Source organism: Siphateles boraxobius, unplaced genomic scaffold (assembly GCF_051911475.1).
Source record: "Siphateles boraxobius isolate OS27281-9 unplaced genomic scaffold, OSU_SipBor_1 5, whole genome shotgun sequence".
Taxonomy (NCBI): domain Eukaryota; kingdom Metazoa; phylum Chordata; class Actinopteri; order Cypriniformes; family Leuciscidae; genus Siphateles; species Siphateles boraxobius.
This window is the reverse complement of record NW_027509141.1, coordinates 2,697,476-2,722,271: the sequence shown is the minus strand read 5'-3', so window position 1 is coordinate 2,722,271 and position 24,796 is coordinate 2,697,476. Positions and strand designations below refer to the sequence as shown.

At 38.5% G+C, this 24,796-nt stretch overlaps 2 protein-coding genes across 2 annotated transcripts in view; both read left to right on the top strand.

Annotated features, from left to right (window-relative positions):
- The window catches only part of hoxc6b (homeobox C6b), a 357,188-nt gene that overhangs the window by 47,417 nt on the left and 284,975 nt on the right, over positions 1 to 24,796 (top strand). The gene's annotated exons all lie outside the window — the stretch shown is intronic.
- The window catches only part of rbms2a (RNA binding motif, single stranded interacting protein 2a), a 79,172-nt gene that overhangs the window by 53,233 nt on the left and 1,143 nt on the right, over positions 1 to 24,796 (top strand). The window contains exons 3-13 of the mRNA XM_077204500.1: positions 6,189 to 6,247; positions 6,355 to 6,446; positions 14,695 to 14,852; positions 15,020 to 15,099; positions 15,190 to 15,299; positions 19,036 to 19,079; positions 19,230 to 19,323; positions 22,461 to 22,511; positions 22,589 to 22,699; positions 24,224 to 24,301; positions 24,392 to 24,479. Coding sequence (XP_077060615.1) covers positions 6,189 to 6,247; positions 6,355 to 6,446; positions 14,695 to 14,852; positions 15,020 to 15,099; positions 15,190 to 15,299; positions 19,036 to 19,079; positions 19,230 to 19,323; positions 22,461 to 22,511; positions 22,589 to 22,699; positions 24,224 to 24,301; positions 24,392 to 24,472 — 958 coding nt within the window. The 3' untranslated portion in view covers positions 24,473 to 24,479. The remainder of the gene's footprint in view (positions 1 to 6,188; positions 6,248 to 6,354; positions 6,447 to 14,694; positions 14,853 to 15,019; positions 15,100 to 15,189; positions 15,300 to 19,035; positions 19,080 to 19,229; positions 19,324 to 22,460; positions 22,512 to 22,588; positions 22,700 to 24,223; positions 24,302 to 24,391; positions 24,480 to 24,796) is intronic.

Below are 24,796 nucleotides of genomic sequence, written 5' to 3'. Positions count from 1 at the left end.
AGCCCCGTAAGACCTTCGTTCATCTTCGAAACACACGAAACACTGGATCACTCCTCCATAGGCTTCTTCAGGGATTGAAACTTGCCAGCCCCGAAAAGTTATTAAAGACATCGTTAAAATAGTCCAAGTGACTACTGTGGCTCAATCTTAAGTTTATCAAGCGACGAGAAGGTGAAACGCTATATCACTAGTGAACTCACTCGAGGTCCACAGAGAAGGAAATGAATAGTTGAAATAAAGTCGTTATTTTTGTTTGTTTTTGTGCACAAAAAGTATTCTCGTCGCTTGATAAACTTAAGATTGAGCCACTGTAGTCACTTGGACTATTTTAACGGTGTCTTTAATAACTTTTCGGGGCTGGCAAGTGTCAATCCCTTAGAAGCCTATGGAGGAGTGATCCAGCTCTCAGATTTCATCATCAAAAATATCTTAATTTGTGTTCCAAAGATGAACGAAAGTTTTACGGGGTTGAAACAACATGAGGGAGAGTAATTACTGACAGAATTTTCATTTATGGGTGAACTATCCCTTTAATATCTGATTAAATCAAAAGAAATAATCAACGAATTAATGATCAAAACACTGTTAGTTCCAGGAGCATGTCATTGGCTACTTTGACTAGTTTAAAATCCAAAGCTGATTTGTAAATGAACCGTATTATCTTTTCGATGTTAGTAACTCATGATAGACAAGGTCGTAGTTGAAGCCGCCAAACTCTGTGTTAATTACGCTTGTACTCAATGTAGAAAGTTATGCTTCATTTAGTCATTTCAGACTGGCTTTGCCAACAACACTTCACTGTGCCAACTGGCCAAACGACAGACTTCCCACATGTGATCGGAAAAGAGTCAGAGACAGACAGGAATGTCTGTGCGTATTGCCAGAGGCGCTGGAGAGTTATCTGATGACTGAACGAGCATTAGGAGTTTACGACCAATGGTTTAACAATACTAATAAGTTAAAGACATTATGCATTGTTTTTCTACTTTGTTTGTGTATATTTTATTGCAACCAGTTTGGACAGTACTTTGGAAAAAAGATTTCCCATATATGCTGGACAAACAGGCTGTTTTTCCTTCACTATCGGCTTAAATTTAAAAAAAAAAATAATTAAATTACTTTTTAAATGAGATTGAATTATTTTATTTTTTTATTTTAATTAATTAATTCATTTATTTATTTATTTATTTATTTCATTACCAGTTTGACAGTACTTTGGAAAAACATTCCCCATATATGCTGTTTTTTACTATCTGCTCCAACCAATCCATTTAAATTAAATTTAAATTAAATTAACTTAAGTAAATCAAAATAGAGTAAAATTTATTTATTAATAATTTTAAATTAATTTATTCATTTTATTTATACATTAATTAAATTACATTTAATTCAAATAAATTAAATTTAATTATTATCAAAACTATATTTTAACTATAGTTATAAAAAGATAGTGGCTCAGTTTTATGTTTATCTATGTATATTATTTTTTTTATCAAAATTATTTTAGGATATTGAGGAACTTAAATTCAGTTGGTTGTGGTAGTGTAAATTACATAAATATTTTAATTTGTGTGTAATACATGGGCATATTTAAATTAAAGGGCACCTATTATGCCCCTTTTTACAAGATGTAATATTGGTCTCGGGTGTCCCCAGAATGTATTTGTGAAGTTTCAGCACAAAATACCACACAATTAATTTATTATAACCATTATAATAATGTCATGTCATTTTTGTGGCCTGTTTTAAAAAGAGCTGTTTTGGTGTGTACCACCTTAAATGTAAATGAGCTGCATATCCCCGCCCAGCCTTTGGATGAGGGTAAACAGTCGGTAGAAGCAGAATGGCTGAGAGTGAGAGACGCGCTGTTTTGTATGGCATTCAGCCGCATAGACATCATATAGATAAATGCCCTATCAATAATAACCAACTGCAAAACCGCAGAACCATACGTCATAGCAGTGTGAGGACGACAGCGCGAGCCTAACAGTCTGATGCCGGAAGTGGGCGGAGTTCATGTTTAACGATTGTATCACTTTGTTAGGTTACATATTCATGATTTGTGATTTAATTTGTAGTTGGCGTTGTATTTTACAGCATTTGTTCAATTTTCGGACCATGAGAATTGCATTAATTGTATTTAATTTCACCTATAGAAGCAAATAACGATTCAGAGAGGTTCAGCACTACCAACTTTGGAGCAATGCACAACATGCTGCAGAAATTTTCACTGCCCTTTTTGTGATAGCAGTATTTTTAAACCGACAAGACGGGACAAATTGAATAATCACATTAAAATCCACTTTTAAAAGGCTGTTGTTCATGGAGGTATGAACATCTGGAGTTATTTTTTAATATACAGTGGCAATAGATACTACTTTACATTAACGCATTTGGCAGACGCTTTTCTCCTAAGTGACTTACATTGCATTTCAAGGTAGGCCTAGTCCCTTTGGAATTAGATGGTTTTCTGCATGATTTAGCCATAAAAAAATAATTTATCTTCATTAACATATAAAGGTTACACAAACAATGCACACTGAAACTTAAGCTAACAAAACACAAAAAATTATATATATTTGTGTATTTGTATTTTGTTATAATAATATTTCATATCTATGAAGGCATCCAATTAAAAATGTAAACACAAAACAGGGATAAGTTTGGGTAGGGTTGGAGTTACACTCAGAAGCACAGGAACTGAGTGTTTCCTTTTTCCCGTCATATTTCACATTTCATCATATACTTGTTGTGAATGGTCTATGAAAAAAATTGTTGGTTGAGTATTAAAAATTATTTTCAATTAAATCAAATGTTCAAACGCTCAAGCTTTGTTTTCATTGTATTATTTTTGTTTTTGTTTTAAGCTTTGTTCAATTTACATTGTTAGTCATTTGACTCAACAAAGCAAATGGATAAAGTATAATTTTAACTTTTAAAAACCGATTGACATTTGTTAATAGTACTAGTAGGCTATGTTGTCTTTTGTTAATAGGACAGAAAATAATTCTTATATGTTATACTATTTGATATATATATATATATATATATATATATTATCTTTTCAATTAAATCGTTTTAAAAAAAGTCTTTATAATAACGTTGTTTTAAACTTCCAAAACACGTTCCAAAACACGAAAGTAGCGCAATGCCTTGCCGTGCCCACTTCCGGCACCACACTGCTATGACGTATGGTTCTGCGGTTCTGCAGTTAGACCTATCTCCACCCTATCGACCGCTACTGCATATTGGCGCGGACGAGCCGTGGGGCCGCCATCTTAAACCGGTCACCCGCTCCGCTCAGTGTAATCTGTTTGGCAGGTGCAATGAGCTGCCAGCGCATTTAATTAATCATATCTCACTGAATACCAAACTGATTTTCACGCTGTATTTTTTGCTGCAAAGGTCATACATGTAGCTACGATACAGGACACATTGAATATTTTTTTCACAAAATACAACCAATAGTACGGTAATGTTAAATGTTAAATCTGACTCGTGAAAAGTAATCCCCGAGTGATGGTCCGCCGATTTGAGCAGGAATATGCCGCACAGTGCTCTGGCATCTACTGCTGCTATGCAACGCAAATAGGAGTATGACCGGTTTAAGATGGCGGCCGCATTTCTTGCGCCACAGCGGCCAATAGGGCATCTAGTCTCTATATGATGTCTATGTTCAGCCGTACATGTTTGAACCGGAATCAGACCCAGATGATGAAGAGACTCCGGCAGAAGAAACACAAATGAGAATGGACCAGGACGTCTCGGAATGGTTATTTGATACATGTATGTGCTTATAGAGTTGTAATCGCGTCTGCTTTGCAATTATGCAACACACACACAGACACACACAAATTGTGATAACGTTGGAGCAATTTTTTGAAACTACAAACACAAATACTGTGATAATGTTTGCTATGTACAAACGAAATTACATTTATGCGAGGGACCTGTTGCGTCATGTTTACATTACTTGTCGTACAGGTGTTTATGTGGCAAATGTGAGAAGATGGCTACAGAACAAGAAAATATATGCTGCAGGGAGATAGAACAGGTATTCATTTATTTACATTTGTAATTGTTGCAAAAAATAATACGTGACATAAAACTGTCTGACGCTATTTGTTGTATGGAAGGTTATAAGACGGATGAAACAGCAATTTTGATGTCTTGTCTTTACAGAAAACATCCACAGTTTTTAATACAATATCTTTAAAAAATATATTTATAAACGTGTGGTCACACACTATACAAACAAGGTTTGAATTTTTACACAGACTTCCTACGACGACGACAACAACAACTTTAGACGCATTTGTTGTTGAATTGGCTGACATCGACTGAAATGACTATTTGCTCAAAAATCATAAAATACACTTACTTCTACTGGAGGTGACGTTGGATCGCGAACAGTAGGCAACGATCCACACTTGAGGATTAACTTTGAAGCAAGACCTGCTTTGAATTGACCCTCGTTCACAAAACAGTCTGTCAGAAAATGATTTGCGCAAACATAAACGTATTTTTGGAAGTTTAAGTGGCGCCTTTCCTTCCTAAATAAAATCCATCCACTGCGTTTTCAGTGGCTCTGATGTCGGAAGTAAGTGAAAACTACTATGAACATTATTACATCCCAAAACAGAACACTTATGTTTCTTAGGAGACATTTTCGACAAGGCAGCACAAATCGTTAGAACACCGGTCTACAATGGAGGATGGTGAACAGATCACCGAGGGCGGGGTCTATGCCAAAACCACAGTGTCAATCAAACCACGTCGGTGGGGCTTGCTCAATTCTACGTCACACTGAACCGAATCTTAGAACAGCTCGTTCTGAGACAGTGCTTATGATTTATTGAAATTGTAAAAAAAAACACTGGGTGGATTTTTATCATTCTAGGGTGGTTTTGCTGACATACTGCCAACACACATTTATGTTTAAACACCATGTAAAAGTGAATTTTGCATAATAGGTGCCCTTTAAGCATGAGTTTGGTGAAGTATTACTCACCTGTGTGTGTGTGTGTGTGTGTGTGTGTGTGTGTGTGTGTGTGTGTGTGTGTGTGTGTGTGTGTGTGTGTGTGTGTGTGTGTGTGTGTGTGTGTGTGTGTGTGTGTGTGTGTGTGTGTGTGTGTGTGTGTGTGAGAGAGAGAGAGAGAGCTGAAGCAGGACACAGGACTGGAGTCAGGTTACATCAGTCGTCTGCTCTCACTGAAGCTCGCAACTAATGAGAGAGAAACATGCGTGCACTTAATCTAGTACATTATTTATGTCCTGATAATATATCATGTTTTGTGTGTGTAATATTCACACACTCCGCTTCACATCATGCCTAGCAACGCCCTTCAGCCGTGACTTATTCACGATACAGCACAGCCTCTCGTACCTTATTGCTTACTTACATGAGGCAGATGGACAAAAAGACAGTCAGACAGACAGTCAAACAGACAAACAAACAGACAGACAGACAGGTAAACACACAGTCAGACAGACAGACAGACAGACAAACAGACAGGCAGATAGACAGATAAACAGACAGTCAGACAGACAGACAAACAAACAATCAGACACACAGTCAGTCAAACAAACAAAGTCAGACAAACAAACAAACAATCAGGCAGACAATCAGACAAACAAACAGACAGACAGACAAAAAACACAGACAGACAAACAGACAGTCAGACAGACAGACAAACAATAAGACAGACAGTCAGTCAAAAAATCAGACATACAGTCAAACAAACAATCAGACAGAGAGACAAACAGACAGTCAGATAGACAGGCAAACAGACAGTCAGACGGACTGTCAGTCAAGCAAACAGACAGAGACAAACAGACAGGCAGGCAAACAGACAGTCAGTCAAACAAACAGACAGACAGACAGTCCAACAGACAGACCTACTGTCAAAACAGACAGACAGTCAAACAAACAGACAGACGGTCAGACAGACAGCCAAACAGACAGACATACAGTCAAACAGTCAGACAGACAGACAGACATACAGTCAAACAGACAGACAGACAGGTAAACAGACAGACAGTCAGTCAGACAAACAGACAGATAGACTGGCAGACAGACAGACAGTCCAACAGACAGACCTACAGTCAAAACAGAATTTATATATATATATATATATATATATGGTGCTGAGTCACGTTTGACATGGTCTTTGTCTTGATATTTTTAGGTATGGAAAGATTGTGTCCACTAAAGCTATTCTGGACAAAACTACCAACAAGTGCAAAGGTGAGTGCAAATCACACTTCACTTCTTAATGTTTCATTGACACTGACATATAGCCTATGAAAATTTTCTCTATGTAAATTTCTTACTTTTCGAATGTATGTATGTAGGTTATGGCTTTGTGGATTTCGACAGTCCTCCAGCAGCACAGAAGGCCGTGACTGCGCTCAAGGCCAGTGGGGTTCAAGCTCAGATGGCCAAGGTAGGATATTATTACAGAAATACCTTATGAACATGACGTCCATTCAGCACATAAACCATTGGATCGCACGTAACAGTCTGAATAAACTCACATTTAGCAGTATGTAGTGAGGAGGTCATCTGTGTTTATTCTGTGAATTCCAGCTCTCTTGCTTAGAAATGTTGTTTCTCGAAGCTGACGTGTTTCCGTTCGAGCAGCGCAGTCTTGATAAATCACCTCACCTTGATCGTCTCCATGCTTGTGATAAAACTGAATACATTATGATTCAAACTGCAGCGCTACAGTTCAGGCCACAGTCACACTACACTTTTCATTCCATTCAATTGCATTCAAACGCAAGTTTATGCAAAGAAGTTTCGGAATTTCTCTGCATTCCAAAGTTCCGGTTTGGTGAACTCCGACCTTTGAATTCACATCACGTAAAGACGTGTGACCAGTAGAAGTTCAAAACCCCACAGCATGTCCTCTTACCTGAATTAAAAAATGCTGTGAAGTGGAGTACTTTGAATATTTTTACATTTTGGATTTATTGTATTTGTTAAAAGTTGAATTTATGTTTTAACAAAAGACAGTATGACGTTGCAGTGTTCGTAAAAATTTTGCATGTTCAAAGTCTAGTGGAACATAAATGAAAGTCCAACAATATGCAATAGTCTCCAAAAGTACACATTAAATCACAGACCGTGTTGTTGTTGTTCTTTCTTATTTTTCATACCCACACCAACTCATGTTTACTTCTGCTATTTTTAGTCCATTATTCTTTACCAAAACCTTAACCCAAAATGAAACATTTGCACATTTTTTAGAATTAAGAATACAATAAAATATTTATTTATCAATTGTAATTAAAAGAAAAACATTAATTTACCATTTTCAGGTTATAGTAATATGAGGTAACTGTATGAGTTTAAAATGTTTTAAGGTTAGGTTTAGGGTTAGTTTCAGGGTTAGTACCTAGTTTTTACCAGTGATTATAATTATTATAGTAAACATATACTATAGAATATATGCTACCATTCAAACGTTTGTTGTAAAGGAATTAAAACTTTTATTCAGAAATTATGCATTAATTTGATCAAATGTGACAGTAAATACAATTATAATGTTACAAAAGCTTTCTGTTTTAAATAAAAAATGTTCTTTTGAAATTTCTATTCATCAAAAAATCCCAGGGGGAAAAAACACAGTCACACAAATATTAATCAGTACAACTGTTTCCAACATTGATAATAATCAGAAATGTTTCTTGAGCAGCAAATCAGCATATTAGACTGATTTCTGGAGGATCATGTGAGTGACACTGAAGACTGGAGTAATGATGCTGAAAATTCAGCTTTGATCACAGGAATAAATTTAGTGGTTTTACATTGTAATAATATTTCACAATATAAAATTTTTGCAGTATTTTTGATCAAATAAATACAGCCGCCTTTCAAAAATATACCCACTCCAAACATTTGACCAGTAGTGTACATGCAGAACAGGACTGTAAAATAAAGTGCCCTGTAAGTACATACACATTTACATTCCAGCATCATAAACTGTGCCTGCGTGCCTTCCTGGACACCAGTCAAGCTTCAGGTTTGTTGACGTTGGTTAGGTAATGCTTGACTGGTTTAAACACACACACACACACACACACACACACACACACACACTGATGTGAAACTATCTTTACTCTTAGTGATAGGATTAATTGACACATTTGACTACATAAAGATATGTTTATTTCTCTTGGCTCTCTGAGTCTTTTCTCTGGCACGTTCAGTGGCATTTGTTTGCTGTCGTGTGTGTGTGTGTGTGTGTGTGTGTGTGTGTGTGTGTGTGTGTGTGTGTGTGTGTGTGTGTGTGTGTGTGTGTGTGTGTGTGTGTGTGTGTGTGTGTGTGTGTGTGTGTGTGTGTGTGTGTGTGTGTGTGTGTATGTGTGAATGTCTCTGTTGTAATCTTCTGAAGTTGATCCCTTGGTGTCTCCCAGACTACATTTCGCACGACACACAAGGAGTGCGTGCGGGTCACACTGATAAATGCTTGCTATACATCAATGGTGAACCTACAAACTTGACATTGAAAAAACAAACTGATCCACCTCTCTCTGCTTCATTTTAATTGTTTTGTTTTAAATATAAAACTCTATAAAAAATTTAAAACAACTATAAAACATAAGTGAATGCTGACTGGTCAATATAACATCCTAGTCATGATACATGATACAGCTGAAACACGTGTTCACAGTGTCCTTAAAGTCGGCATCAAAACAATTTGCTATCGTCTTTTCTTTCCTATTTTTCCATATATCTGAGTGAAACTGCTTCTCAAACAAGAACAAATGTGGGCAGGGCTTGATTTTGTCTGTGGGGAATTGATTTTCAGTTTGTGGTTTGCTATTGGTGGATCTCATGTGAGTGACAGGTTGCTCCGCCCTCATCATCAGAGAAGAGATGAGCTGTCTATCTCTGGTATAATTGTAAAAACATCCACTTTCAGCTCGTGCTTCACATGTCTTTTTGCTGTGAAATTTTTACAGATTTATTTTACAAAGTAAAGGTAAGAATCTTTTTATATAGTTTGTAATATTTCAAGATGAACACTTACTAGACTGAAGCAGCTAAGTTTACTTGATTATCCATATCATTAGAAAAATCATGTTCAAATGCTAGTATCAAATATGATCATCAGGCTTTTGAGGAAGGTTTATTTGTTCATCTTTCAATCATCATTGTATTGCATTGCATTATATGTTTTAAAACTACAGAGCTTTTATCATAAAACTAAGCATTTATTTAAATGTCTTTCTAAATTATTGGGAGTGTTTATATGCATTTTATATAAGTAGCCTATTCTGTTATACTGTTATGAGGATCTCATTGATTTACATTACAATCAGAATTTCATCTTTTATCAGTATCTGCACCAAATTGCTTATTTTTGCTCAATTCTGGCCTCTGAATAAAACTGAGGTGTTTGAGTTTGAGCTCCATATTCTGTGAGGGACCATCAAATATGATACTCAAGAAGCACATGTGCATGCCTTTTTAGAAAATTTGTTTAAAGGTTCACTTAACGGTTCCATAAAAGAATATGTTTCAGGCTATTATTGTATGTACATGTCAGGCTTTACAGGGTTAACTTCGACAGTCTGACTGATTAAATAATGCACCAAGAAAAAGATCTTAGCACATAATCACTTCTGGTTCATTTATCACACTGGAAGTAGAAGGTAAAGTTGAGGGCATTGTATTGTGGGATATAGTATAATGTGCAGTGTGTTCACTGCATCTTTTGGCAGTAGTAGCAGTATGTCATCGTCTCGGTATGTGTACAGTCACCGTTTACAGACTGGGTAATGCAGAAATAAGAAGAGTAGTGTGTTAGCATAGCCAGTGAGCATGCTTAATGTTGCTTAAATGAAAAATGATCATTAATGTTGGAATTCTTGGTTTATTTTCAGTCTTAAAGAAAGCTTCTGATGTGTTTAGACTCAGAGAGAGTCTGGGAAGCGTGTCATGGAAACAGGAAGGAGATCTTTTTCTCCAGGGAAAGATGAGACCGGCAGAGCGAAGATGGTGTTTCTGTTTCTCTTTTACTTCAGCATTTTCAGACCACTTCATCAGCCTCTCAGTCGTGTGTGTGCGTGTGTGTGTGTGTGCTGTTTTGATGTAAAGCCCATGATTTCCATTACACTTGAGTAGGTGTTAAAACTTCATGCTGATTTGTACTCGGCTTTCGCCAAGATAATCACCAACTAAGACGTAGCTTTACAGTAACCTATGCTTCTCCATCCAATTACGCTTCTTTCCATCTGGTGACGTGAATCTCCTTCTGTCTGGTGTTAATAGCTGCAGTGTATTTGCGCGTCAGCACACACAACGGCTGCAACCACAGTGCGGCCCCCCCATAACAACCCTCTGGATTGAGCGGAGTAGGGAACATCTCTAGGGTCTTCAAGTGGGCACCTTCCGTCCTCAGTGTTTCGTCGACTAGCCCACGACACCTCAAGAGGGCTCGACAGTGACTCTGGCTTCTCGGAGTCACCCCCTTCTGTCCCCCACTCAACTCAGCCCAGCTTACTGACCTCTACTTCCCTCTTGCTGCTGAGACCTAACCACAATCTCACAATCTCTCCGCAACCCAACCATACGCGCCAACCCGTTTGACTAAGGCTGTCGAGCCCCACTGGTGCGTTAATATGCAGTTTCAGTGGCAATGGTTCCGTATGGCAAACGACCTACCACAAAACACAATATCTGCCCAACCACCCGTCATTCACGCAATATACACAGGAACGTTAATGACTGTAAATACTATACAACCTATACAAATAAACCAACAGTTGCTGCTGAGACCTAACCACAATCTCACAATCTCTCCGCAACCCAACCATGCGCGCCAACCCGTTTGACTAAGGCTGTCGAGCCCCACTGGTGCGTTAATATGCAGTTTCAGTGGCAACGGTTCCGTATGGCATACCACCTACCGCAAAACTCAATATCTGCCCAACCGCCCGTCATTCACGCAATATACACAGGAACGTAATGACTGTAAATACTATACAACCTATACAAATAAACCAACAGACTCTTCAAGCTTTCAAGAAATCTTCGAAACCGTAGCATGGCGGCCTGTACACAGCCAGCTAGAATCTTTCCGTCTCAACCACAGCCTGTTGCTGCTCCTTTCTGTGGCTTCAGATAAGTTCTTTGCTGTGCAACGCAACTCTTGGCCACTGAATCCGACGTCTCTGAGGAACCGGGTTGTAGAGTGTGCCACAAAACCTCGACAACCCACTTCCACTTGATAAACCTGGACTCTCCATCCTCGCTGTTCTGCTTCAGTGGCCAGATGAGCATATCGCAGTTTCTTCCTCTCATATGCCTCATCTACAGCATCCTCCCATGGCACTGTTAACTCTATCAGTTGAACAATGCGTGCTGATCCAGACCACAAAACAATATCTGGTCGGAGGTTAGTGGTGGCAATCTCAGGTGGAAAAATAAGCCGTTGATCAAGATCAGCCAGCATCTTCCAGTCCCTAGCAGCTTCCAGTTGTCCTGGGCGAGAATTGGTGTTAGCACCTTTTCTTGGTGGTTGCTCGCCTGGGCGGAGGAATATTGTCTTCTGCGTGTAATGTTTTGCTAGAACAGGCGGCAACTTATTGGTCATACTACGCTTGCCTTCCAATGCTAAAGCCAAACATCGCAATACTTGGTCATGGTGCCAAGTAAACCGACCTTGGCTAAGAGCCACCTTACATCCTGTCAAAATGTGCCTTAATGTGGCAGGTGATGAACACAAAGGACAAGAGGGATCCTCTCCTACCCAGAGGTTTAGGTTCTGCAGTGATGGGAGAACATCATATGTTGACCTAATAAGGAAACTGATCCTACTCTCTTCTATTGACCAAAGGTCTTGCCAGCCCATTTTGCGTTGTTCCACACTCTCCCATCTCATCCACTCTCCCTGCTTGGCCTGGGAAATGGCCTTTATACATCTCATCCTCTCCTCCTGCTTTCGCACCTCGTTGAATACCAGCTTCCTCCTTTGAGCTGGGCCTGCCTTGTGCCATTTAGGAGGAGCTAAACTGAGCCCAAAACCCCCTTATCCATGCTGTACCTGTCCCACGATATCCCGAATTTGAAGGTCAGCCTTTGCCTCTACTACAGATTTCTTTGCTGACCACTTTCTACTAGTTTTTACCACAGGGGCTGCCTCCCTTACACATTTGTTGCGTGACTCTGCTAAAGTCATTTCCAGTCTGACCTTGGCACACTTAAACTCCTCGGTTAAAGCAGAGACTGGCAGCTGCAATACTCCTTTACTATAAAGTCCCACTCTGCTGAGGCAGCGTGGAACTCCCAACCATTTCCTGATGTATGAACTTATTAACGCTTCCAGCTTATCCACTGTTGTCAAAGAAACCTCGTACATAGTCAGTGGCCACAGCAACCTTGGCAGTAGACCAAACTGAAAGCACCAGAGTTTCAGTTTGCCTGGTAGAGACCAGCTGTTTATGCTCTTCAACCCTTCCACTGCTTGTCGTCTAACTTCTCCCACTCGAACTGTGTCCTTTAGATCCCCATCGTACCATCTCCCTAGACTCTTCACTGGCTTCTGAGAAACTGTTGGTATTGCCTCACCATTAATGAAGAATGTTTTATCTACTACCTTGTCTTTAATTATTGAGATGCTCCTTGATTTAGAGGGCTTAAATTGCATTCGTGACCATTCAATATTATCTGTTAACTTCCCCAATAACCGATTAATGCAGGCTACCGTTGTAGTCATGGTTGTCATGTCATCCATGTATGCTCTGATTGGTAGTAGTCGCATCCCAGAAGCCAAGCGCTCTCCTCCTACAACCCATTTTGATGCCCTAATGATTACTTCCATTGCCATGGTAAAAGCCAGTGGAGAAATGGTGCATCCTGCCATTATTCCAACCTGCATTGCCATGTAGTGCTGAATTCTGGAGTTGAGAAACTAAATTGCATACTATAAACAAATAAACAAAGTATACAGAGTATACTTTGTTTATTTGCACAGTTTTATGCATGGCCTTTCAAACTATACTCAATTTGAGGTCTAGGCGCACACACACAGGTGGACATTACGACAACTTGTACTCTCTGGACAGAATGTTTTGTCTCATAACCCATATACATACTTTTATAATCTTTATAGGCTTGTAGACTAGAGTTGTACAAATGCCTCAACTTTCCAATCTCTCATCCATGTAGCCATCCGTTGTTGTAGCTTGCTACAGAGTTTCTCTCTGATCTGTTCATTCAGTTTTTTCTTTGACTGGTTGTGAATCAATGGCACAGAAGCACTGTTGCCACCTTGTGGACGAACAAATTAGCGGCGAAAAAGTAATTGCATGTGCATATTTTTATGAGAACAATCCTAGGGTATGTATAAAAAGTAATGTATACTTTGGGCATTTATTCATTCTCAACACAGTGCCGTAAAGTTCTCTCTCTGCCTGACAAAAAAATGTGAGAAAATTCCAAACGGATTTTTTAAGGTCTTGGGAGGATGCATTTTTAATTTGTTGCATTTGAGTCCAGATAACAGAGATGATAACACTGTCTTATAGCTAACATACAAAATGTTATCTTGGCTGGGAGGGCAGGGACAAATTATAGTTATGAAGTTATTCTATGACTGAATGAAAAAACTGAAGCTTTAAAATGAATATAATTTAACCAAATTACCTAGATGGACAACGATTCTGACTCGTCAGCTGATGATAATAAGGGTTTAAACCATTTCAAATCATTATAATTTAAGTCCCACTTAAAGGGTTAGTTAAAAAAATTAATTGTCCCATAATTTACTCTCCCTTTAGTCATCCTAGGTGTATTTAAGTTTCTTTTTTCAGCCAAACACAATCAGAGTTATATTAAAAAATATGAGAAACACGTAACCTGCTCGCATGTAAATAATTAAAGCATCCCGCTTTACTCTAAAACCCGCACCGCATACTTTTTTAATTGAGTTGCAGACTTTGTGATTTCACAATAGCACTAAGCTAAATTGCTTTAGTTTTAAAACTTTTAAATAAATTGTGCAGCCTTACAAAATAATCTAATAAAGCTGTTCATGGATTCTTGTCCATGGAATGCACCACTTCCGGTGTTTTGCCGGGTAAATTGCAATCGAGGATATTATTAGAGGAATCGTGAGAGAAATAATATTTTACCAATTCATAGTTTTCAGTCAAATGACTGACGCGGAGACCTGGAGGCCCAAACATCCCTAGAACTGCAGCACAGGCCTGTCAGTTTTCATCTCAAAGGACAAAAAACTCAATTATGTGAACAAAATGCAGGTTTTGGGCATTTGTGATTCACATCCTGTAGCAAAAACAGCGGGACATTTTAAAACGCTTGGCTTGAAAAAAACAAAAAGTGCATTATTGTTCTAAGACAGTGATATTTTCACAGCGTATTGATAATGCTTACTATACAGGCAATCAGATGAGCCCAGAATATTACTGCAACACATTAAATGCTGAAGTGATTAGTTTATAATGATTTTCAATGGAAAAACGCTTATCGAGAAACTGAGCTTTGCGTCTAGCCTATATTCTGTGTTCATCTGCTTGCTTGTACATATAATTAATAAGATGTATATTGAATTTGGTCTTTTAATATGGTGGGTGTTCCTATAAGGGTGTGATGTCACGTGAAAACTATGAATTGTACGACTGATTAATACAGTCAGATGTAATTTCTGCATTTATTTCCAGCAACAGGAACAGGATCCCACTAACCTGTACATCTCTAACCTGCCCGTGTCCATGGACGAGCAGGAGCTGGAGGCCATGCTCAAATCCTTCGGTCAGGTCATTTCCACTCGCATCTTACGGGACGCTAACGGAACCAGCAGAGGAGTCGGCTTCGCTAGGTACTTTATCCATCCATCCATCCATCCATCTTCATTCAGAGATATTCCTGCCTTTACCATCTTTTATGTTTGAAATACATACAGTATGTTCAAACATGAAAATAAAGCTGATAAATGAATTTCACAACTTTTCCCACCATTATTTTATCCATGTCTTTGTATAACAGGATGGAATCTACAGAGAAGTGTGAAGCCATCATTCAGCATTTTAATGGAAAATATATCAAAACCCCACCAGGAGTGCCAGGTAGACAATATATATTTTATTTATTTTATATAAATTCCAATTAAAGAAAATTAAAACTAATAATTTTTTTACTGGTCGCTTCGACTGTAGTACCTTCAGAACCATTGTTATGCAAGTTTGCTGACGGAGGACAAAAGAAGCGACAGAACCAGACGAAGTACCTACAGAACGGTCGACCCTGGCATAGAGACGGGGATACGGTACGAACGAGTATTTAATTTTCAATTCAATTCAAATTTATTTGTATAGCGCTTTTCACAATACACATTGTCTCAAAGCAGCTTTACAGAAATTGCATTTCGGAAATGTACATAGAAAAATACAGTTAGTTAATCAAGTATTAATTTAAGGCATAACATATCGCCGGCTTTGAGTCGTCTCTTCACAGGCGTCGAGTCGTCTCTTCACAGGCGTTGGGGCATCTGAAGTCTCCGTGAGAGGCTGGATACAAACTGGAGCTGACGAACGCTATTTACCTCGGGACTAGCGTCCCGAGATAACAGCAGAAAGGCAGATGGGAAATAATTAGCATAGCTGATGTTCATAATGTTAATGCATTCGAACTGATTCAGCAGTATCAAAGGTTAAGCATTAAGTGAATGCTTGGTTAAAGAGATGCGTCTTTAATCTAGTTTTAAACTGGGACAGCGAGTCTGAGTCTCGTACAATATCAGGAAGGCTATTCCAGAGTTTAGGAGCTAAATGCGAGAACGCCCTCCCTCCTTTAGTGGACTTAGATATCCTAGGAATGACCAGAAGCCTCGAATTTAGTGATCTTAAAGAGCGCAATGGATTGTATGGCGATAGAAGGTCTGTTAAATACACAGGAGCTAAACCATTTAGGGCTTTATAGGTCAGTAGGAATACTTTGTAATTGATACGTAACTTAATAGGTAACCAGTGTAGAGATGATAAAATAGGTGTTATATGATCATATTTTCTTGATCTAGTAAGAACTCTAGCGGCTGCATTTTGCACTAACTGTAGCTTGTTGATTGAGGATGCAGGACAGCCAGCTAATAAAGCATTACAGTAATCTAGTCTCGAGGTCATGAATGCATGAACTAACTTTTCTGCATCAGAAACAGATAGCATGTTGCGTAGCTTAGCAATGTTTCTAAGGTGGAAAAAGGCTGTTCTTGTAATATATGAAATATGATTTTCGAAAGTCAAGTTGCGGTCTAGTATAACACCCAGGTCTTTTACTGTAGTGGATAAAGTAACAGGACATCCTTCTAAATTAAAGTTGTATTGTAAGGGATTTTGTGGGTAGTTTTTTGGACCAATAAGTAGTACCTCCGTTTTATCTGAATTTAATAGCAGGAAATTACACGTCATCCAGCATTTTATATCATTTAGACACTCTGTCAATTTAGATAAGTTAGTGTTTTCATCTGGTCGTGATGAGATATATAATTGAGTGTCATCAGCATAACAGTGGAAATTAATTCCATGTTTTCTTATAATATTACCAAGTGGCAGCATATATATTGAGAATAGCAGAGGGCCTAACACCGATCCTTGCGGCACTCCATAGTCTACTGACGTTATCTTTGATTTTTCCCCATTTAGACAGACAAAATGGTAACGGTCTGATAAGTAAGATCTAAACCAGCTTAATGCCTGTCCCTGAACACCAGTGTAGTTTTGTAGTCGATCCAGGAGTATTTTATGATCGATAGTGTCGAACGCAGAGCTTAGATCGAGTAGAACTAGTATTGAGATACAGCCTTGGTCAGAAGCTAAAAGTAAATCATTTGTAATTTTAACTAGCGCAGTTTCTGTGCTATGATGCGGTCTGAATCCCGACTGGAATTTTTCATAGATATCATTTTCTTGTAAGAAAGAGCACAATTGAGCGGACACAATTTTTTCTAGTATTTTAGACATAAATGGAAGATTTGAGATGGGTCTGTAATTTGCTAAGTTATTTGGATCTAATTGCGGTTTCTTAATGAGAGGTTTTATTACTGCCAGCTTGAATATTTTTGGAACATGACCTAAAAATAAAGACGAGTTAATAATATTAAGAAGAGGCTCTTCGACTACAGGTAACACTTCTTTCAGTAGTTTAGTGGGTATTGGATCTAATAAACATGTTGTTGGTTTAGATGCAATGATAAGTTTATTTAGCTCTTCCTGTCCTATAGTTGTAAAACGGTGTAGTTGTTCTAGAGGGGCCATAATTGAGGCTGAATCATAAGACATCATAGAGGATTGTATATTTACAATTGTGTTTCGGATGCTTTCTATTTTCTCATTGAAGTAATTCATAAAATCATTACTACTATATTGTAATGGAATATTTTGCTCTGGTGATGTTTGTTTATTTGTTAGTCTAGCCACGGTGTTGAATAAAAACCTTGGATTATTTTGGTTATTTTCTATTAGTTTGCGGAGATGCTCAGCCCTGGCTGCTTTTAGAGCCTTTTTATAACGTGACATACTGTCTTTCCACGCGATTCTAAAGACCTCTAAATTAGTTTGTTTCCATTTACGCTCTAAGTTACGAGTTTCTGTCTTGATAACATGCGTAGCACTGTTGTACCATGGTGCTTTAGTTTTCTCTCTAACCTTTTTTAATCTAATTGGTGCAACAATATCTAGTGTACTAGAGAACATGGTGCTCAAACTGCTAGTCATTTCCTCTAGTTCATCTGTTTGTTTGGGTGCACTGCGCAGCTGAGATAGATCAGGTAAGCTATTTGAGAATCTATCTATAGTGGTTGGAAGGATTGTTCTGCCTGGTCGATAACGTGGCGCAACATGACAAATTTCAGCAGTACGTATTATACAAGTTACCATGTAATGATCAGTGAGATCATCACTTTGCGGTATAATATTTATATCAGTTGGATTGGTTCCATATGATATAATTAAATCTAGTGTATGATTTAGACGATGAGTGGGACCACTGACGTTTTGCGTGACCCCAAAGGAGTTTAATAAATCTGTAAACGCAGTCCCTAACGCATCATTTGTATTATCTACGTGTATGTTAAAGTCTCCAACAATTATTGCTTTATCGACATTGACCAATAGATCTGAGAGAAAGTATGCAAACTCTTTTAGGAAATCAGCATAGGGCCCTGGAGGTCTATATAGGGTAGCCAAGGCTAGAGATAATATGGATTTGTTTCTTGCATCTAAGAGCGTAACATTTAGCACAAGTACTTCAAACGAATTAAACCTGTGACCTGTTTTCTGAGTAACATTAAGAATATCTCTATAGATTGTTGCAACACCGCCGCCACGACCGATCAGACGGGGCTCATGCTTATAACAGTATCCTGGTGGAGTAGACTCATTTAGACCGAAATAATCATTTGGTTTAAGCCAGGTTTCAGTAAGGCAAAGTACATCGAAACTATTATCTGTGACCATTTCATTTACAATAACCGCCTTAGGTGTGAGCGATCTAATGTTTAGAAGACCTAACTTTAGAAATTGTTTTTGTTCACTGATATTTAGATTTTCTGGTTTAATTACAATAAGATTTTTGCTAGATCCTACACTAGATTTATTGTTTGGCCTCACTAAGCGAGGAATAGACACAGTTTCTATATAATGTTCTACACTACTTATATCAATTAAGTTGGGGCAGCAAAGACTGTGATTTGGACTTTGACTTACTAGTCATATGGTGTGTAACGTCTTGGAGATGTTGTCCGACAGAACAGCCGCTCCGATTCTGCTGGGGTGCAGGCCATCAGCACGGTAGAGCCTAGGTCGCTCCCAGAACAGATTCCAATTATTTACAAAGAGCAGTTTCTGTTCATTACACCATGACATTAACCATTCATTTAGAGCAAATAATCTACTGAACCTTTCTATATGTATTTATATATGTATTCGTATTTATATTTACATATGCGAGTATTCGTACCGACCCTGTGCATTTGATGTAAAGTTAATCGTATTAATTTCCACATTCAGGGAGGAATGACGCTCACATACGACCCAACAGCCTTACAGAACGGGTGAGAACAGACACGCAAAGCCTGATTCAATGCATCTACCATTGAATGTGTTTATTAAAAATGCTTGTTTATTTGCCTATATATCATCACAATATTAAATGCTTTTTATGCTGATGTTTAAGCTTGATTGTTTTTGCTGATTATTTTCAGGTTTTATCCTCCTCCGTACAGCATCGCTCCAAACAGAATGATCGCTCAGACCTCTCTGTCTCCATACATGCAATCACAGTTACCGTCCTACCAGGTGAGCATCATTAAAGAAGACCTATTATGCTTTTTACCATGTTCATCTCTCTTTAGCGGGTAATGTTGCTGTTTGAGTAAATAAAAGGTCTGGAAAGTTCCTAAAGTACCCCTGTAGTCAATAATTGTATCCCTTAAAGGGCACCTATTATGCAAAATTCACTTTTACATGGTGTTTAAACATAAATGTGTGTTGGCAGTATGTCAGCAAAACCACCCTAGAATGATAAAAATCCACCCAGTGTTTTTTTTACAATTTCAATACATCATAAGCACTGTCTCAGAACGAGCTGTTCTAAGATTCGGTTCAGTGTGACGTAGAATTGAGCAAGCCCCACGACGTGGTTTGATTGACACTGTGGTTTTGGCATAGACCCCGCCCTCGGTGATCTGTTCACCATCCTCCATTGTAGACCGGTGTTCTAACGATTTGTGCTGCCTTGTCGAAAATGTCTCCTAAGAAACATAAGTGTTCTGTTTTGGGATGTAATAATGTTCATAGTAGTTTTCACTTACTTCCGACATCAGAACCACTGAAAACGCAGTGGATGGATTTTATTTAGGAAGGAAAGGCGCCACTTAAACTTCAAAAATACGTTTATGTTTGCGCAAATCATTTTCTGACAGACTGTTTTGTGAACGAGGGTCAATTCAAAGCAGGTCTTGCTTCAAAGTTAATCCTCAAGTGTGGATCGTTGCCTACTGTTCGCGATCCAACGTCACCTCCAGTAGAAGTAAGTGTATTTTATGATTTTTGAGCAAATAGTCATTTCAGTCGATGTCAGCCAATTCAACAACAAATGCGTCTAAAGTTGTTGTTGTCGTCGTCGTAGGAAGTCTGTGTAAAAATTCAAACCTTGTTTGTATAGCGTGTGACCACACGTTTATAAATATATTTTTTAAAGATATTGTATTAAAACTGTGGATGTTTTCTGTAAAGACAAGACATCAAAATTGCTGTTTCATCCGTCTTGTAACCTTCCATACAACAAATAGCGTCAGACAGTTTTATGTCACGTATTATTTTTTGCAACAATTACAAATGTAAATAAATTAATACCTGTTCTATCTCCCTGCATAATATATTTTCTTGTTCTGTAGCCATCTAGGGATATGCAGCTCATTTACATTAAAGGTGGTACGCACCAAAACAGCTCTTTTTAAAACAGGCCACAAAAATACTCAGCAATGCTGTCGACTTATGAATTTACACATGGTTTGTCTTAAAGCATATTAAAAACACCTTATAGACATATAAACAACATTAAAAGCTGGATTATCACAACAGGGGGACTTTAAGTCCCTGAAACGTCTTGAGTTTCTTCCGGGAACGATTACGTCACAATATTCCTCATTTAAATAATTCATACGCAGAATAAAGGGGCGGGGCCTGGTTGAGTTAGTTAGTAGTGTGTTAAACTGGCGGTTATGGTAAGGGGCGGGACATTTCCCAAACACACTCGAAGCGCTCGACCAACCACAACGCACTGCTCCAGCCGACCAATCAGAGCACAGTGTGCTTTTCAGAAGGAGGGGCTTCATAGAGACAGGACGTAAACAGCGTTACTGACAGACTGGGAAGAGAGGAGCCGCAACAATGGAGAATATGAGGAAATAATCAACATTCAAGCAGGAAAACCTGTTCTAGTAGAGCTTGAAAACAACACCAAGACTTTGTCAAATGGCATAAGAGGTGCTGTTTAAAATAATCACATCAGTTCTCTGTATACATACTCACACAAATATTATAGAGGAAAAAAGTTTTTTTGTGCAATATTAATCAAAACACATTAACACGCTTATAAGGTCAGAGCAAAATGGTTCACTGATAATCCTTCCCTACAGCGACATCTGTTAAGTTACTCGTTCACTCAGTGGTCTTACGATTCCATGTCTGAGCAGACCTTCATTCTGATCACACATTTCTGAATGTCAATCCAGATTAGATTTGATCATTTTATAGAGATACTGAGCTCAGTCTGAGCGTGTGCCAAAGCCGACAGCAGCCAGATGGAAACTCACAGTGACTCAGCAAGCGTTGAGGGACAATATCAGACCGCAGGGCCTTGTGGGAATTCTGATGGATGAACAGGCAAAAGCTAATACTATTTGCTGAGGTCCTGTAGGTCTGACACGTGTGTTTAAAGCGCACTGAATGGCCCATTAGAGGAATGATGCTACAGCTCAGTCTGCTAGCATTAAAGGGCGGCTGGTGGGTTTTAAAATAAAGAGGCATACAAAATGTAAGAGGTCGAATCCCCTCCCAAGGATTTTTTTTTGACTGCTTTAAAATTGCTTTTTTGGTCACTTTAGATAGAAAATTTACAGAGAACTACACATACAGCAAGACAATACAAAAATAATCTAACGCACCTAGTCCTAGCCTATCACTTGATAGTGCATTTATTTGATATAAAATACAGTAGAAAAAATCATTTTGAAATATTGTGAAATATCATTACAATTTACACATTAAAACATGCGTTTACTGTCAAAAGTGACGTTGAAGACATACATAATGTTACAAAAGATTTCTTTTTCAAATAAATGCTGTTTATTGAACTTTATATTCATCTAAGAATCCTGAAAAAAAGTTGATAATTTTTAAGTTGATTAAAAAAACTGTAAGCAGCAAAACTTTAAAAAATAATAATAATAATAAGAACCATTAATTATAATTGAGCACCAATAATAATTTATGATAACTAAGCAGCAAATCATCGTATTAGAATGATTTCTGAAGGATCATGTGACACTGAATATACTTTACTATATATTCACATAGAAAACAGCTGTTTAAAATTGTAATCACATTTCACTATTTTTACTGTATTTTTGATCAAATAAATGCAGCCTTGTCAAGCAGAAGAGACTTCTTTCAAAAACATTACAATCCTTATTTATTTCAAACTTTTGTAGCCTATGTATGTGCATAAAGGCTCATGCAAAGCTATTTTTGGATGCAAACCCCTGTCCCATTCCAGTCACGAATGGTACCATCTGGCATTAAATGAGCAGCATATGGTTCCAGATGCACTGTGGGATAGCTAATTAATATTGGCTGGTGTGGTGCATTTGAATTCAGGCTCAGGTTCAGTTGGAGAAATAATATCATGTTTTTTGTGTCTGAATCCACAGATGCACAGCCCGTCCTGGATGCATCATCAGTCGTACCTCATGCAGCCCGCAGTGAGTGTCACGTATGCTTTACTGTCGCTTTACATGCATCTTCTCTGGGTCTATAACATCTCTCTCTCTGCGCGTAGGGGACCGTTCTGACTCAAGCTATGGATCACCCGATGTCCATTCAGCCCACGTCTATGATGGGACCCCTGACCCAGCAGCTGGGTCACCTGTCTCTCGGCAGCGCCGGCACGGTGCGCTCTTTCACCTTTAATAGATCCTCAACAGGAGTTTGTCTTTAGGGGCTTTCGCACCGGAGGATCCTTTTCATAGTTCCTAGAACTATTGGCGGAAGTTCCCGGATTTTGGCGCGTTTGTTTTCGCACCGCAGGAACTAACGATTTAGGGGAACGATTTTAGTTCTAGAAATGCTTTTTGGAGGAACTAAATTAGCTCCTTCTTCAGAGTCGGGTCTAACCCAGCACTATAGGAACTACCAGTGACGTTAGTGTTCGCTGATTGGCCGAACACACGCGAAACACCAGCATTTTTTAAAAAGCAGTGCAAACACACAGATTATAGCAGCCTATATATTAACTCCAGAAACTAACTCTACGAAAACAGTGATAGATGGACCTCTTAACCTTTACACTGAGGAGAAAATCCAACGCAACTTTGAGGGGACCAAGAGAAACATGATTATGTATTTCTGCTCAGCAAGGGGAATATTGGACATCAACCACACGGCATACACTCTATCTAATAACAGATCAGACAGAACTATTAAACTGATCGTAAACTAATGAACACGGAGAATGCGAGCGCTGTGAGCTCAGGTTCTTGCGTTCTCAGCGCCGTCAAAATTCAGTCACATCAAAAAGTCACAAAAACAAGTGCGACGAATGCAACCAGGAAAATGTTCCTATGGGAACCATTATTTCTCAGGGAAACACACTGCTGGCTAGTTCCTAAAACTGAGTTACTGGAACTACCTAGGAATGAAAGCCCCTTTTGTTTTAGAATCTAATTAAGCTTTTTGGGATGTTCCCTTTCATGTAGTGTGTAATAGAGCTGTTTGTGACTGTAAAAGATCTGCAAAGTTTCACAGATCAAAGTGCAGATAAATTGAGTTTTTATCTCCTGAAAGAAAGAAGTGATTCTGAACTGAAACGAGTCGTCAGTAATTCCAGTCTAACTTCCTGCTGAATCTGCGTCGGTTTGTAACAAATTTGCATAATGTCAGTCTATGTTCCTCATTGGCTGCCGTGAATAACGTCTTTGACCCTCAAACACTGTAGTTTATCTGAGACTGGAAGAGTTTGGTTCGTGTTGTTCATGTGGAAAAGACGCTGTTTTCTGCTGACAAAGCAAATCCACTTTGATGAGATTGAAACTGTAAAACCCACGCCATCGTTACTGTTCGCTGAGGAAGATCCAGAGCTGAAACTCAGATATGATAAAGAGCATTTGGTTTCTGACATGGTCAACCAATCACAACAGACTAGGGTCATCTGACCAATCAGAGCAGAGCAGCTCTCAGAGAGGCGGGGTTCGAAGAGACGAATCCTTGATCGAACCGTTTCAGACACAGAGAGAAAAGAGCTGATGCTGCAAAGGATATTATGAGGAAATTAAGTATTTTTTTGAGCTCACATGCATGTAAACGTGTTGTAGGAGACTCCAAAACAACATTAGGAACCTTTAAAATGGCATAATAGGGTCACTTTAAAATGCAATGAAAAGTTTTTAACCGTTGATTTTATTTATGTTGTCTACAGTATATTCCCAACACAGCTATGCAAGGAACGTACATCCCTCAGTACACCCAAGTGCCTTCCTCTAGTGTTACATTAGAGGTACGACAACCGCTCATCATCACACAATGCTTTACATGATGAACTGGTTCATTACTTACATTTGATTTATTCTTATTCTGTGTGATGTAGGAAAACAGTGGACAACAGCAGCAGGTTTCCATGGAGACGCCTTCGGAACACACTAATTATTCCTATCAGCACAGCAAATGAAGCTACGGTAATACAGCACATAAAAGATGGGAAACATTCAGTGCTGTCTATCAAATTGCCGGTTTGCCACTGCGGCTTATATTTTTATGTTGGCTTGATAAAACCTTCAAACATGAACTCTTATAGAGTATTTAACTATATTTTATCACTAGCAAAGCTTAGCAACTAGCCTAGGACATGCCAACACCATGGTAAATCATGCTAGCAATGTGCTAATGCATGTTAGAAACATGTTACCAATGTGTCAAATCATCCAGGCAACATGTTAAAACATGCTAGCAATGTGTAAAAAAATGCTAGCAATGTGATAGCAGTGTGTTAAAG